At 45.1% G+C, this 13,924-nt stretch overlaps 1 protein-coding gene across 1 annotated transcript in view; it reads left to right on the top strand.

The window, feature by feature from the left end:
• Positions 1-13,924, top strand: part of IMMP2L (inner mitochondrial membrane peptidase subunit 2) — a 486,662-nt gene that overhangs the window by 47,525 nt on the left and 425,213 nt on the right. The window contains exon 4 of the mRNA XM_081102273.1: positions 7,485-7,588. Coding sequence (XP_080958399.1) covers positions 7,485-7,588 — 104 coding nt within the window. The remainder of the gene's footprint in view (positions 1-7,484; positions 7,589-13,924) is intronic.

The raw sequence follows: 13,924 nt of genomic DNA, 5'->3' as shown, positions 1-13,924 counted from the left end.
CATTATCAAGTCTTCTCATCCTTTTCTGCACAATATTCTTCCCTCCTTTAGCCTCTTCCTTCTCCAAACTGGATCACAGCAATTATGTTTTCATTGATCACATTTTTAACCTAATTTATTTTGAGAAACATATCCACTTACCCTTAAATATTTTCTTCAATGTGGTTTTCTCCTGAAAAAATGTTTTGCTTTTTTTAATCTTTATTGTTGAAAGTAGTACATATGTCCTCCTCCTTCCCTCATTGACCCTCCTCTCCAGTCTCCCCTGCCCAGGCCCTCCCCACCCTCCTGCCTGTGTCCATGGGGTATGCATATATGCATACAAGGTGTTTGGTCAATTTCTTCTCAGCCACCCACCCACCCACCCCCGCCTTCCCTCTGAGGTTGGACAGTCTGTTCCAGGCTTCTATGTCTCTGGGTCTATTTTGTTCATCAGTTTATTTTGTTCTTTAGAATGGCTTTTACTACCCATAGATCACATGGTTTAACCATTGCTAATTTAATCTGTTTCTTATTATTGCTATTTAGGTTGGCTCAACCATTTGCCTATTATAAATGTTATATGATGGACATCTTTGCACATATTTTTTATTATTTCCTTAGGATAACTTTCTAAATAGGACATTTCCAGCTCTAAGGAGAGCCCATTTTAAAGGCTTTAGATACATTTAGGCAAATTATCTTTTAAATAGTTTATACGGATTTTTATTTGTACAGCAATACATGAGAGTGGCCGTAAAACTCCACAGTACACAGGAAATACAATTAAAGATGAGGAGGATGAAAAATCAGCAACTCACTGTACTTTCAATTTAAATTAATAGGGTAAATGTCCATTGAAAATCTTTATTAACATAGCTTGAAAGGCTTGCTTTTCAAAGAAAAATTAAGAAATTTAGTATCTATAAAATTAACTTACTTTTATGTGAATAAAATTTCATGCAGAAATGTCAAAAGGAGGAAGAAAACCGTAAGTCTGTAACTAAGGGGATGAGATTTGAATAAAGTTTATTTTTTAAAAGAGGGAACAGGGGCTTTATTGTGAATTCTTGTTAACTTTGTTGAGTCTGATGATTGTACTGTGACTATGTTAAAGTCATTATTTATTAAAAATACATAATAAAGCTGTAATAAAGGAAAGTATTAACACAGATCTAAAGCCGTAAGGTAAGACTATACTTTCAGGGATCATTTCTATAGTTCGTCTCATAAAGCCGTAAGGTATAGGAGATGGGACATGCTGGGTGTGACCTGTTAGAGCCAGCGTTTGGCCTCAAATTCTGCTCCCTCCAGTTTTCCTTTCTGTGTATTTTTAATTGCTGATAGCATTACAGATGTCTCCTCTTACCCCTCTAATTCCCCTCTACCCAGCTCTACCCACCCCCTTCCCAGGTCTTCACCACCTGAATAAAGCGTATTTCCTAAGAAAAGCTCTTAAACCTCTGGAGAAATGTGATTAGATCCCCACGTGGGTTTTCAGGGGTGAAGAGTCCCCGTGGGAAGTGCAGTGCCGTAGCAGTTGGAATTGAGGGGACTTTCAAGGGCGAAGGGATGAATAGGTGAGAGTAGGAATGAGTTTTTACAGCTTCAAGGCTGCCTTGGTGAAGGGATCCTTGTTCTCTGCTGCCCTCTAAGCTGGACGCGTGAAGAATCTGTATCTGTTCCAGCTCAGGTGGGACCTGCCCCAGTCTCCCCAGGTGGGCAGATGGAGGCTGCGGGCTGTCTGGTCGGTGGGGGTGACCCGGCCAGGACAGAGCCTGGAGTGACTCTGGGAGGATGCGCTCCTAATGGGAACTTGGTGACAAGGCCAGGTGCTCCGTGGGGAGCCCTGGGAGCTGGAGCAGGTGTGAGGAGCCCATTATTCCACACTTATTCTTGAAGAGCCAGATGTACCTGAGACTTAATAAGCATAAATTTCCCACAGTGCTCTGTGGTTTGAATTTCTCCTCCCAGCACTCCAGTGTAATGTGTGCGTGACTAGGTTTTAATCACCTCGCAGGTTGAATGATTTTTGAATTAGATGGGTGGTCATTGTAAAGGCTCGAGGGTTAAGGGGTCAGGGCGATAAGCAGTGTTCCCAGCTCAGAGCTACGCGCAGACAGAGGCCATGCCAACAGCGGAGCCCGAGAACAGCGAGCGAAGGGAGATGGCGTTCTAGACCATTCTCTCCGCAAGCCTTCAGAAGCCTGGCGTCTGATAATGAGAATGTTTCTATAATCAGAGGATACGCTTTTTAAAACTACTTCATGCCTCAGGCCAGTTGCTGCAGGCGGGAAGTTTGAAACAAATAGCACTGTTTCAGTTTCTCCTCTTACTGTAACTAAGAGCGCCCACCCCCACCCCTCCCGGCCACTGCAAGCATTTCGCTAAGATAACGGCTCTTCAGAAGGAGGCTGAGGGCTCCTCTCGGCTCCTCACGGCAGCCCTTGGCAACCAGCTCCTTGAAAAGCACACAATTTAAGTGAAACATCTTGGATTGTATCTAGGCAGGGCGGGGGGTGCTCTCTGTATGTGAAACAGTTGGAAGAATTGCTCCCAAAGAAGTGAGGTTCAAACCAGCTTGCGCCGGTAGACTATGTGTAGCAAACTGTAGGCTGTGAACTTTAAATATATATTGATTTCAGAGAGAGGAAGGGAAAGGGAAAGAGAGAGAAACATCAATGATGAGAGAATCATTGATCAGCTGCCTCCTCCACGCCCCTCACTGGGGATCCAGTCTGCAACCAGGCATGTGCCCTTGACTGGAATTGAACCTGGGACCCTTTAGTCCGCAGGCCGACGCTCTATCCACTGAGCAAAACCGGCTAGGGTGGCTATGAACTTTTTAATTAAAAAAGTAATAAGAGAGCCGAAACCGGTTTGGCTCAGTGGACAGAGCATCGGCTTGCGGACTGAAGGGTCCCGGGTTCAATTCGGTCAAGGGCATGTACCTGGGTTGCGGGCACATCCCCAGTGGGAGATGTGCAGGAGGCAGCTGATCGATGTTTCTCTCTCATCGATGTTTCTAACTATCTCTCTCCCTTCCTCTCTGTAAAAAATCAATAAAGTATATTTAAAAAAAATGTAATAAGAGAAATGATTAATATGAAATTTATAGATAGTCAAAACTAGTGGAATAATATCACTTACTGATTGATGGCTGGGCTAAATCTTACAAGGTAAAACATCTATTATGTCTCTGTTTAATTCTCTAGGGGAGTTTCATTTTTCTAAACCAAGGCATAAATTCCCCCCAGACTGTCCAATGATTTCAACTTAGACACAGCTGAGAATTTAGGGTACCCCAACAATAATGTTTGCTTGTACGAGGAATAAGCCTTCAGCAAAATCTCTGATTGGAGATAGCATGGAGCCCAGCTTTTGTTTGCACTGTTTCAGAAGCAGACTTCATATCTATTTCTAGCTTTAGCATAACTTATTAATATCTGTTGAAATCTTCTGACTTTCTTAGAGTGAACAATATAATACTAGGTCAGAGCAAAGCATACAGTCACTTTCTTTTTATATAACTTAAATTTTTCCCCCCAAAAGGAAGAAAATGAAAATCATTTTCTCATCAACTGAAGATCAAAAGTTAGATTTTTAAAAGTTTTATTTATTTATTTACTAGAGTCCTGGTGCTTGACATTTGTGCACTTGGGGGGAGGGGGTGTCCCTTAGCCCAGCCTGTGCCCTCTCGCAGTCCGGGAGCCCTCAGGGGATGTCTGACTGACAGCTTAGGCCTGCTCCCTGCATGGGAGCCTAAACCATCAGTCGCATATCCTTAGCGCTGCCACCACCACCGCTGTGCTCTCCAGCTGTGAGCCTGGCTTCTGGCTGAGCGGTGCTCCCCCTGTGGGAGCGCACTGACCACCAGGGGGTAGCTCCTGTGTTGAATGTCTGCCCCCTGGTGGTCAGTGTGCATCATAGCAACCGGTAGTTCTGCTGTTTGGTCAATTTCCATATTAGCCTTTTATTATGTAAGATTAGAATATATTTTTATTGATTTCAGAGAGGAAGAGAGAGGGATAGAAAGATAGAAACATGAAAAAAAAAGGAACATCAACGATGAGAGAGAATCATTGATCAGCTGCCTCCTGCAAGCCCCCCACTGGGGATGGAGCCTGCAACCTGAGCATGTGCCTCTACTGGGAATTGAACCCTGACCTCCTGGTTCATAGGCTGATGCTCAACCGTGTGGGGCGCGGCTACAGTGTCTTGGCCAGGTTCAAGCCTCAGACTAATGAAAGAACAGGGTCCTCTCATTGCCATGTGCAAGTCCCAGCTGGAGGGCAGGGCCCTCCCAGCACAATTATAGCCAACGGCTGTGGTTGTAAGCTTGGACCTATGGTCCGAACACATGGCCCCACGTGCCTTGTGATGGAGTTCTGGTACATGTAGTTGAGTAGGGTTGAAACTCACGAGAATACTGTAAACAACGTGATCTCGCCCTTACTTTGCCTCGTGGCATCTGCTATAAAATAAAGACACGGCTTGTGGGCACTGGCGCTGTCTCCTCATCAGGGAGCAGCGTCCCACCGAGACCCAGCTGTCATTCTCTTGTCTGTCTTTCCTTAATCCTTGCCCCCCCCCCCCCCCATCAGGATCACCTTTGGCCGTAACACAACCGAGTTAGGTTTCTGCCCTGAGCGCGGCACGGTGGAAACAGAGGAGTAGATTTCGAGGACGAAAACATGGAGAAAAGAGGGCAGAGCCTCTCAGCCTGGGTTGTTCTTTGTTGGTAATTCCTGTGATTTTGTCTTTTTCCAATCACTCCTGGGAACCACTGTGACCCCGAGCAGGAACAGTCAACTCAGCCTTGCATTTTGAAATACAGGTAGAAACTCCGAGGTTCAACACTCCCTGAGCCTTGTAACTCCCAAACTTCCTTATGTAGCGGTTGTAATTTTGATGTCGCCTCTGGGACCAGGAAGGAGTGTTGACAGCACACCCGGAGAGTCAGGGCCCTGCTTGCGTCGGTCCCCGAAGTGTACGCGCGGCGATTTAGATGCTTGTTTATGACGCCTTTGGTTTGAGAAGATTGCTTGCTCTGTTTGAAGCATAAACTGCCATTCCCACACGAGGAAGCGAGATGTACAATTTCTGAGTAATAACATGGTTTACTCATTTTTCTAAAATGGCACCATCCAAATGCTGTCTTCTTAATCCTGCTGTAAGTTTTTCATTTTGAAGTTAGCACATTTTCTTCTCAAAAGTTGGCTGAGGAAACTCAGGAAATGAAGAGCTTTTTCTTTTTGAATTGTGTAATTGACGTGCAGAGAACTGTAGGTTTATGGTGCTGTAGGCTAGTTTTCCAGTTCAAGAACGCTTTCTTCATGATACGTGTTAGTCGTATTCACTTGTTCCTATTCATAAGTGAACAGTAAAGAAGACATTCTGTTGTGATTCATTTTATTTCATCACGGATAGTAAGAAAGCCCTGCTCGACTTCATTCCCAGCCCTTAAATGGCCCAGCTTGATGCAAAACCAAAGATTTCTGACTAGACGTATCCTGGATGTGTTTTCATGGAAAGGGACGTATATGTTGTTTGGATAAGGTACACTGCTGACAGACCATCTTATTTAAGGTGCTTTTCAAGGACCTTTCCTCTCCAGACTTTACAGTTTATCAGGACTGTTTCCCAGCCACTCTCCCGGGCACACGGAGATGGGTATGACGTGATTTCTGCCCGCGCTGAGTGAAGGAGTCATGTGTAGGCAGACTCCCATGAGCAGGATTTCAGGACTGTCATTGGCCTTCACCAGCCTTGCTAGGGGGCACGGGTGGCGGGGGGGGGGGGGAGGGGGTCCAGTTCACCTTGTGGAGGAGAGGAAGGGCAAGAGACAACTCTGCTGTTTCCTTTATAAAAATTCAACATGTCTTCCAGGTGCTGACTGATGAGCCATTGGGATATGGGTAGTATTTGCAATTGAGAATATTGATGAGAATTTCTAGGAAAAGAATTCAAAAGACAGAGATGAACGAACTAAAGGTAGAAAATTCTGGGGCAAGAAAGCAACCTTCATAGGACAATGGTTGAAGAAGCGTCATCTAAAACCATGAGTTTAGCACTCTGGACTGCAACTTATTAGGTTATAAAATCAATATAGTGGATGTGAAATTAATACAGTTGCTTATAGACAGAATTTTAAAAACACAGAGAACAGGAAATATCGGTGTATAGGTAGTAGAGGTCATTATTGTTTTGTGAAAGAAGTTATGCGTAAAAAACAACCCTTTAGCTTTGTGACTGGTTAGCTATGAAGTAAAAATAACCATGATTTTAAGCTGGTTGACTGGGAAGATGGTAAATAGAATGTGAAAAAATAAGGAAGAAAACTTTTATTTTTTGGTAGGAAATTGAAAATTTTATTTTTAAAATATATTTTTATTGATTTCAGAGAGAAAGGGAGAGAGCGAAACATCAAAGATGAGAATCATTGATTGGCCGCCTCCTGCACACCCCCTACTAGGGATTGAGCCTGCAACCCAGGGAAATTGAACTGTGACCTCCTGGTTCCTAGGTTGACGCTCAACCACTGAGCCACACTGGCCAAGCGGGAAAATTTTACTCGATCGCATTGAATTTTATTTCACAGTCAAGTGAAACGATTAGCAGGGATTACAAACTGAAGATGGAGATGTTTAGGTGTCGCCCGTAAGGGAGTTGTAGAAACCCTGGGTATGCCTGAGCTGTCCCAGGATAACTGGTAGGTGTGGACATGGAAAACCCAGGGAGTAAAAAACAAGGTCATGATACCCCACCCCCCCCGGATTTCTAGTGGTGCCCACATCTGCTTTGTAGAAACTCGACAGCTGATTCCAGGAATCTTTAAGGACAGAGACGGGCAATCTGTCCGGCGGCTGGCCGTGGTCTGGTGCCCACTGTCTTCCTGGCATCCATCCTGGTGCTCTGGTTGTGTCCTCCTCTCCCGCTGCCACCACTGGCGAAGGGAGAGCCTCGGCTGAGGCTTGGCCCCTTCCCCCACAGGAATGGATGCTCCCCCTCATGACGTCTAAGGGCCCGGAGGAGCCCCTGGTGGGAAAGCTCAGCTGGCGTGTCTGTGTCTTCTGCTCCCGCCCCTTGTTCTGGGGCCTCCGGGCCCATTTGCGACCACTCTTTTCCAGGGGCCACACTGCCGCCACCACGTGGGCTTCGCTCCTCCCCGAGTCTTCTCTTGGGAGGGTGACTCGCTTCTTCCTCCTGCCTCCTCAGGCCTCCCCAAGGCTTTCCACGCCTCTTTCCTGGAGTTAGGAGACATTTGAACACCCACATTTTCCCTTTCCAGTCACCGTCGGGAAGGTATTTTTCTCCTGGTTCCCCCGTGACGAATCCCGATGAGCCTTCTGGAAACTCATCATTCGCAGTTGTGTTAGAGCAGCACTTTGCTGAAAGCGACTGAGTTAGAGATGTTTTATTGCGCTGCACAGAGCTAAGACGTGCAGGAGCCATGGAGATGGAGAAACTTGCATGACGGATGTGTCTCTCTCCCTGTTTCGCAGCCCTCGTTGAATCCTGGAGGGAGCCAGTCGTCCGACGTGGTGCTTCTGAACCACTGGAAAGTGAGGAACTTTGAAGTCCAGCGCGGTGACATTGTGTCATTGGTGTAAGTAGCCCAGAAACGTACTGTATGTGTTCGTAAATGGCAGCCTCCTTGAACTGGGAATCTGCCGCTAATACCATATCGCCAACTATTAAATTAATAGGTACATTTAAAATGTGATGCGTTTTAAAAAATCAATTTTGAAATGTAACAATGCCATATAAAAGGGGTTTTCTTTTACATTTAAAATGTATCCACTGCTTGACCTACTTGGATTTGGTAAAATGCGTTTAATGAAGTGTTGATTGGAAGTTATTATATTGAAGACTTAGAGTGTATATGTTTGGAATTAGTTTGAATTATTTAGAAATTTTGCATCTTGGAGGCAACCTCTGATGCTCATGTTTTATGCATTTGTGTAGGGACAGGATATTCCTAGGATCATTGTGATGTGAAATCCAGTGGCCTCTCAGTGATTTAACTGGAAAAAGGAGGTTTCAGAGGCTGGCAGGCTGGAGGCTTTTGCTTGGGACCAAAAGGTGGCGCTGTTTCCCTGTGAAAGTAGGACAACTGGTCAGGAACAGGCATTGCACTCCTGTCCTGGGAAGAGAAGGAATGCCAGCCTGAGCGTGATCCACACGGATATCATACCCGCCCAGCACATGCCTGGCGGCCGGAGAGCTGAGACTTTCCTGTTCGTTTGTTTTAAAGGGAATTCTCGCCGAGAAGCCTGCGACAGAACCTGCCTTACTTCTTCTGGCTGCAGTCCCTTGTAGAAATGGCTAGTGTGATTGCCTGCCGTGCCAGTTGGTGCACTGGGGAGCAGTTGATGGAGCCCTTCTTGTCATTTATGTGAACAACAGTCCAATCCCCCCGCTGGGTGCAGGCCTCCATTTTGCGTTTCTGATTCTTGAATTGGGAGGCCTGATTCTCGGTGGGCGCTATTTATAACTGTTCGGCGAAAGCAAAACCGGCATCGACTTGTTCACACTCACCTCCGGCTGGTGCCTGTGGAAACAGGTATTGTGTAAGTGTGGCTCAGGGAGCCTGTTGGGCCAGGATTCATGTGAAGGTCCACGCAGTGGACCTGGTGCCTGACTCACGGGACGAATACACTTGAGTGTGTTCTGGATGGCAGTCTCCCCCCCCCGCATGGGGATTGGAAGCTCCCCGTGTCCTTGAGCGCTTGCTGCAACACGCACCTCCCCTCGGAGCAGGCCGAGGGGAGGTCACTGTCCGCAGACAGTTGTCATTGTTTTTTTCCTTTAGAAACTTGCTGACTGTCTTTAAGCAAGTGGATCTGAACAGGTGATTGGGGGGAAAATGGCTCCTTGAAGTTCAGGGTTGCAGGGCTCATAAAATTACCCTGGCTTATCATAGACTGCTGAGGGGCAGGAAATATGAGACTGCTCTTCTGTGTAAACAGTAAAGCGATGATATTTATTATATAAATTAATTTCAAGCACAGTACATTCCAATTGATGTTGATGTGATAAGCTAGCTACTTTGGTTGAACTGTATTCTTAATGAGTTAATTAGGTGCTATATCTGTCTTGTACAAATAACAGATTTCCCTTCGCAATGCTTGTTGCTAGCAGGAGCTACTTATAGTGAAGGATGCTTAGTTAAGGGCGTTATATTTAACAACAAATAATTAAATAGTGTTGCTTTCAACATTCTTTAGCATGATGTAATACTCTAAACGGTACCATTTAGCCCGGTCAGCGTGGCTCAGTGGTTGAGTGTTGACCTATGAACTGGGAGGTCATGGTTCAATTCCTGGTTAAGGCACAAGCCCAGGTTGCGGGCTTGATCCCCAGTGTGGGGCATGTGGGAGGTAGCTGATGGATGATTCTCTCTCATCATTGATGTTTCTCTCTCTCCCCCTCTCCATTTCTCTCTGAGATCAATAAAAATATATTTTAAAGATACCATTTAAAGTATCAAGTTTTGTGAGCAAAAGTGCTTTCTAAACTTGTCTTTATATGTTCACATATTTTAGGGACTGCTTCATTTGAAAAGATTGACATTGGTTTGATTAATGTTCATAATATACATTTAATTCATGTCAGAAAACACTATTTGCTTTTTCTACAAAATACACCACACGACACACACCACACATACACACACACACCACACATACACACACCACACACCACACGCCACATGACACACATATACACACACACCACACCACACACACCACATACACACACACCACACACTACACACCACACATATATACATACACCACACCACACACACACACACACCATACCATACATATACACACACTACAACACACACACACCACACGCCACATGCCACACATATTCACACACACCACACCACACACACCACACATACCACATACACCACATACACACACACCACACACACTACACACCACACATATATACATACACCACACCACACACACACACCACACACACCATACCATACATATACACACACTACAACACACACATACCACACACACCACACATACCACACACACACCACACACACCACATACACCACACACACCACACACACCACACACCACACACACACACACACCACATACACAGCTTTTCATCAGGTGAGACCTACGTGTGTGGCGCCCTCAGTGAATGTCAGTGTGACCTCTGAGTGAGGGTCTGCCTGTCGCCAGGTTTGCAACAAGTAGCCTTTCCTAATATGGGTCCTCGAGGCTTCTCGTCAATGGAAATAAACAATTATCTAGAAAACAGCCTTCCCGTACCTCCTCAGAGAGAAATGTTTCCTGAGCTCAAAGCACTGACCAAGTTGGGCGACTGTTGCGTCAGCACCATCCCCTTCCTCATCAGCCACAGACACGTCCCAGCACCTGTGTATGTGTGAATGAGTGTGTATGAGTGTGTGCATGCACGTGTGTGGTGTGTGTGTGTATGGTGCGTGTGTGTGGGGGCGTGTGAGTGTAGTGACAATAATCGCTTCTTGTTCATTATAGCTATTGTAGCTGACATGTGCTGGTAAGCCAAGTAAGCAAATTTTTAAAATAAAGTTGTTTCTTTTTACCTTGAAAAGAAGGCCTATGGCTTGCAATGATTAAGGAGGGTTTCTTTTCCCAGGTCTTCTTCCCAGCTTCTTGCCTTTTCCTAAAAAGGTGCCAAATCTCATGGTTTTCCTGGCCTTTTCCAGCCACATCTGGGCTCCACCACTCTTTCCCCTGCAGTGAAGCGAAAGCGGACTCGGGCCTTGTGGGATGCAGGCACCGCCAAGGGCTGTTTCTCTGGCTGACGGAGGGCGGGTGGGAGCCTTTAGACGCCGGAGCGGAGCGGTGAGGGCAGCGCCTGGCGTGCAGGGCTCCCGCGGATCAGGAGCACCGAGGAGGGGATTGATGGGAGCCAGGATCTTGCCTGACAGCAAAGCCATCAACAATGAGTCGTAAGGAAATAAAACTCCCGAGGATTTGACATGTTCTGCCCAACGGGGTCAGGGACCCAGGCGGAGCGGGCACCCGGGTCCGGCTGGCCTCTCAGCGCTCGGTCGCTTAGGGAGCAGGAGTCACACAGCTGGCTGCTGTTTAGGTTCCTCGCAGCCACTGGCTTGGGCAGCCGGGCCACATAGAAGGATTGAGGCCAGACGGGCTTAACGCGCAGGCCAGGGGAAAACGTCAGAGGAAACTTCCTAACAGCGGCGAACGCTCTTAGAGCGCTTCCTGTGGCCGGTATCGTGCTCAGCACTTTTATGTAGAATAAGTAACCCAGTTGTAAAGTGGATGTCCGCAGCTTGATGTATATCTGCGTAGCAGCCTATGGCGTGTGTACCATCATGTTTGTGCCCGTTTGTTGGTGTGTAGAGGGCTCAGCTCCCGGTCTAGTGAGTGGAGGAGGCAGGAGTGGGTGTGCAGCCTCTCCCGCACGGCTTCGCCAGGCGAGCGTGTGAAACCCTATTTTGAAACTTTAGAAGCAGAGTAGTGTGATGTGAGCGATGGTCATGTTGTCTAGCAAGTTGTTTAGTGATTGTGAAGTCAGTGTATCACAGTGGGAGACTTGATATCATTGGGCTGGAAATTGACATGTGTACAAAATCAATTGCTCAAATATTGATGATTTTGAGAGTTACTTTAGTTGATAAATTTTAAAAAAAATGATACACTTACAATGTTTATCGTTAAAATGAAAGCATATAAATAAAGATAAAGATGTTTATAAAAAATCACTTGTAATATCAACCCCCCAAGAAGACACTATCTGTTTTTCTTGGGACATACACTTGCAAGATTATTTCTGTGTTTTGTGTGCATATGTGTATATGAAATATGCACAAAGGGATTATGTCATATAAGCATTTCTGTAGCCCACTTTTAAGAATTCAACAGTGGCTCTGCCTGGCTTGGCTCAGCGGATAGAGTGTGGGCCTGTCAACTGAAGGGTCCTAGGTTCGATTCTGGTCAAGGGCATATACTTCTGTTGCAGGTTCCCGGGCCCTGGTGCCTGGTGCAGGAGGCAACCAATCAATGTGTCTCGCTCACATCGATGTTTCTCTCTCTCTCTCCCTCTCCCTTACACTCTCTCTAAATATCAATGGGAAAATATCCTCAGGTGAGGATTAACAAAAAATAGAATAAAATAAAATAAATAAAAATTTCAACAGCGTAATGACAACTGCACCTGCTTGCATATCAGTACGCAGTCTGAGGGCATGTTGTGCAACCCTGAGGTGGCGAGGCAATGCCACTTCCAGTCTTTGCTAAACACTATCATTGTGCTGAGCATCTCTTTGCAAACAGCGATCCGATCCTGCCCCTGTGGGCAGAGCATTGTTTTCCAGTTCTTGCTCTGAGGGGAACATGTTTGCCTGTGGAACAACATAGCGTCATAGGAGCAATTGCAAGTGTCCAGAATAAAGTGAGAACTCAGGAACATCTCAACAGAAAACATTTGCCGTAGGTTAGGGATGCGCCAAAGTCAACATATAAACAAAGACTTCAAAGCAAAGGGGCTTGAAAAACAAAGCCTCCACTATAAACCCTAAAGCTGAACGCGGGAGCAGAAAGAATTAGCGCTCTTTCGGGAAGCGATTGGGCAGTGTGCACCAAGAGCCTTAAGGAACTTTCATCTGTGCGAGGACGAGTACGCGTATACATTATTTTCCGAGCTGCAGTCTGCATTTTAGTTTTGTTTGAACATATAAACATACACTCTCTTTTCATCTGCAACCCCCGTCTAACTCCCTATACTTTATTATTTTGTCACACATTCCAGGCATCTCATTGCCTTTTGATTTTGATTATTGTTTTTGATACATCGTAGTTTAACTCTGAGGAAGGTAAAGAATCTTAAAGACTGGAAAAATGTTATGCCTGACATGTTTCTTATAGAATTACTTGTAATGGTGAAAAAACAAAACAAAACAAAAAATGAAAGCAGCTGCCCAGCACTTGGGCAGAACAGAAATTGTGGAATGTTCACCCGATGGGATGCTCTGTTAGAGGAAGGCCTGTGCAGAGCTTAAGGTAACACAAGCAAAAGCTTACGTTGATATGTTCAGTAATAAAAAATAATTTAAAAAGTGCATAGAATCAAGCACTACCTCCCCGCCCCCCCTTTCCTTTGGCAACCACCATACTGACTCAAGGGGGAAAAATTTTTTTTGGAGGAAATACAGCAGAGAGGCAAAGGAGAAGAGAATGGAGAAATAATTTTATTGGTTCCTTAAGGTAGGTTTTCTTTATTTGTAACAGCATAGTGCCGTCATAGGTTCCTCATTTGTTAAAATAGGAAGTATCTCATGGATATTATTGATGGTAATTATAATAACGATAAAAACTGATAAATTTTCTTTATTATTATTTTGAAATGACTTTTAATTTGAAAGATTAAGTGGAAATAATTTACATTTTAATAGACATTTATTCATGCAAAGAAAATACACAAGGAAAATTTGCTTCCACAAAGCTTTATGCCAAACAAATAGTAAAAAAATCCACATTTTATTTATCACTTACTGAAAAGATAATGGATATCTTGGAGATTGAAACAGTTAAGTGGCCTGAAAGCTGTAAAAGAAAAATGTGGGAAATTTAAGTCTTATATCTTTTAGACAAAAATACCTGGGTAGCATGGCTCGATTTAGAAACTCAGTGATGTCTATGCTGTTTCTTGAAGCGTCTAAAGGAGTGCTGAGCATTTTCCATACGTCACAGAATTTTATAGATTTGCAGTAAGGGACAAATTAGTGGCATCTGGAGACTTTACAGTAAGTTTGTGGGAAGAACTAGGGCATCTGTAATGAGAAAAGTGTAGCTTTGCTGTCTACAAAAAACAAGTGTGTTTCAGGCTGGTCAAACAGAACAGCCTCCTGTGCACCTGGCAGGCTGCTGTGGCAGTTACGTCGGTGTGGTTCTCA

Source organism: Myotis nattereri, assembly GCF_964212035.1.
Source record: "Myotis nattereri genome assembly, chromosome: 11".
Lineage (NCBI taxonomy): Eukaryota > Metazoa > Chordata > Mammalia > Chiroptera > Vespertilionidae > Myotis > Myotis nattereri.
This window is presented reverse-complemented; position numbering and strand designations above follow the sequence as displayed.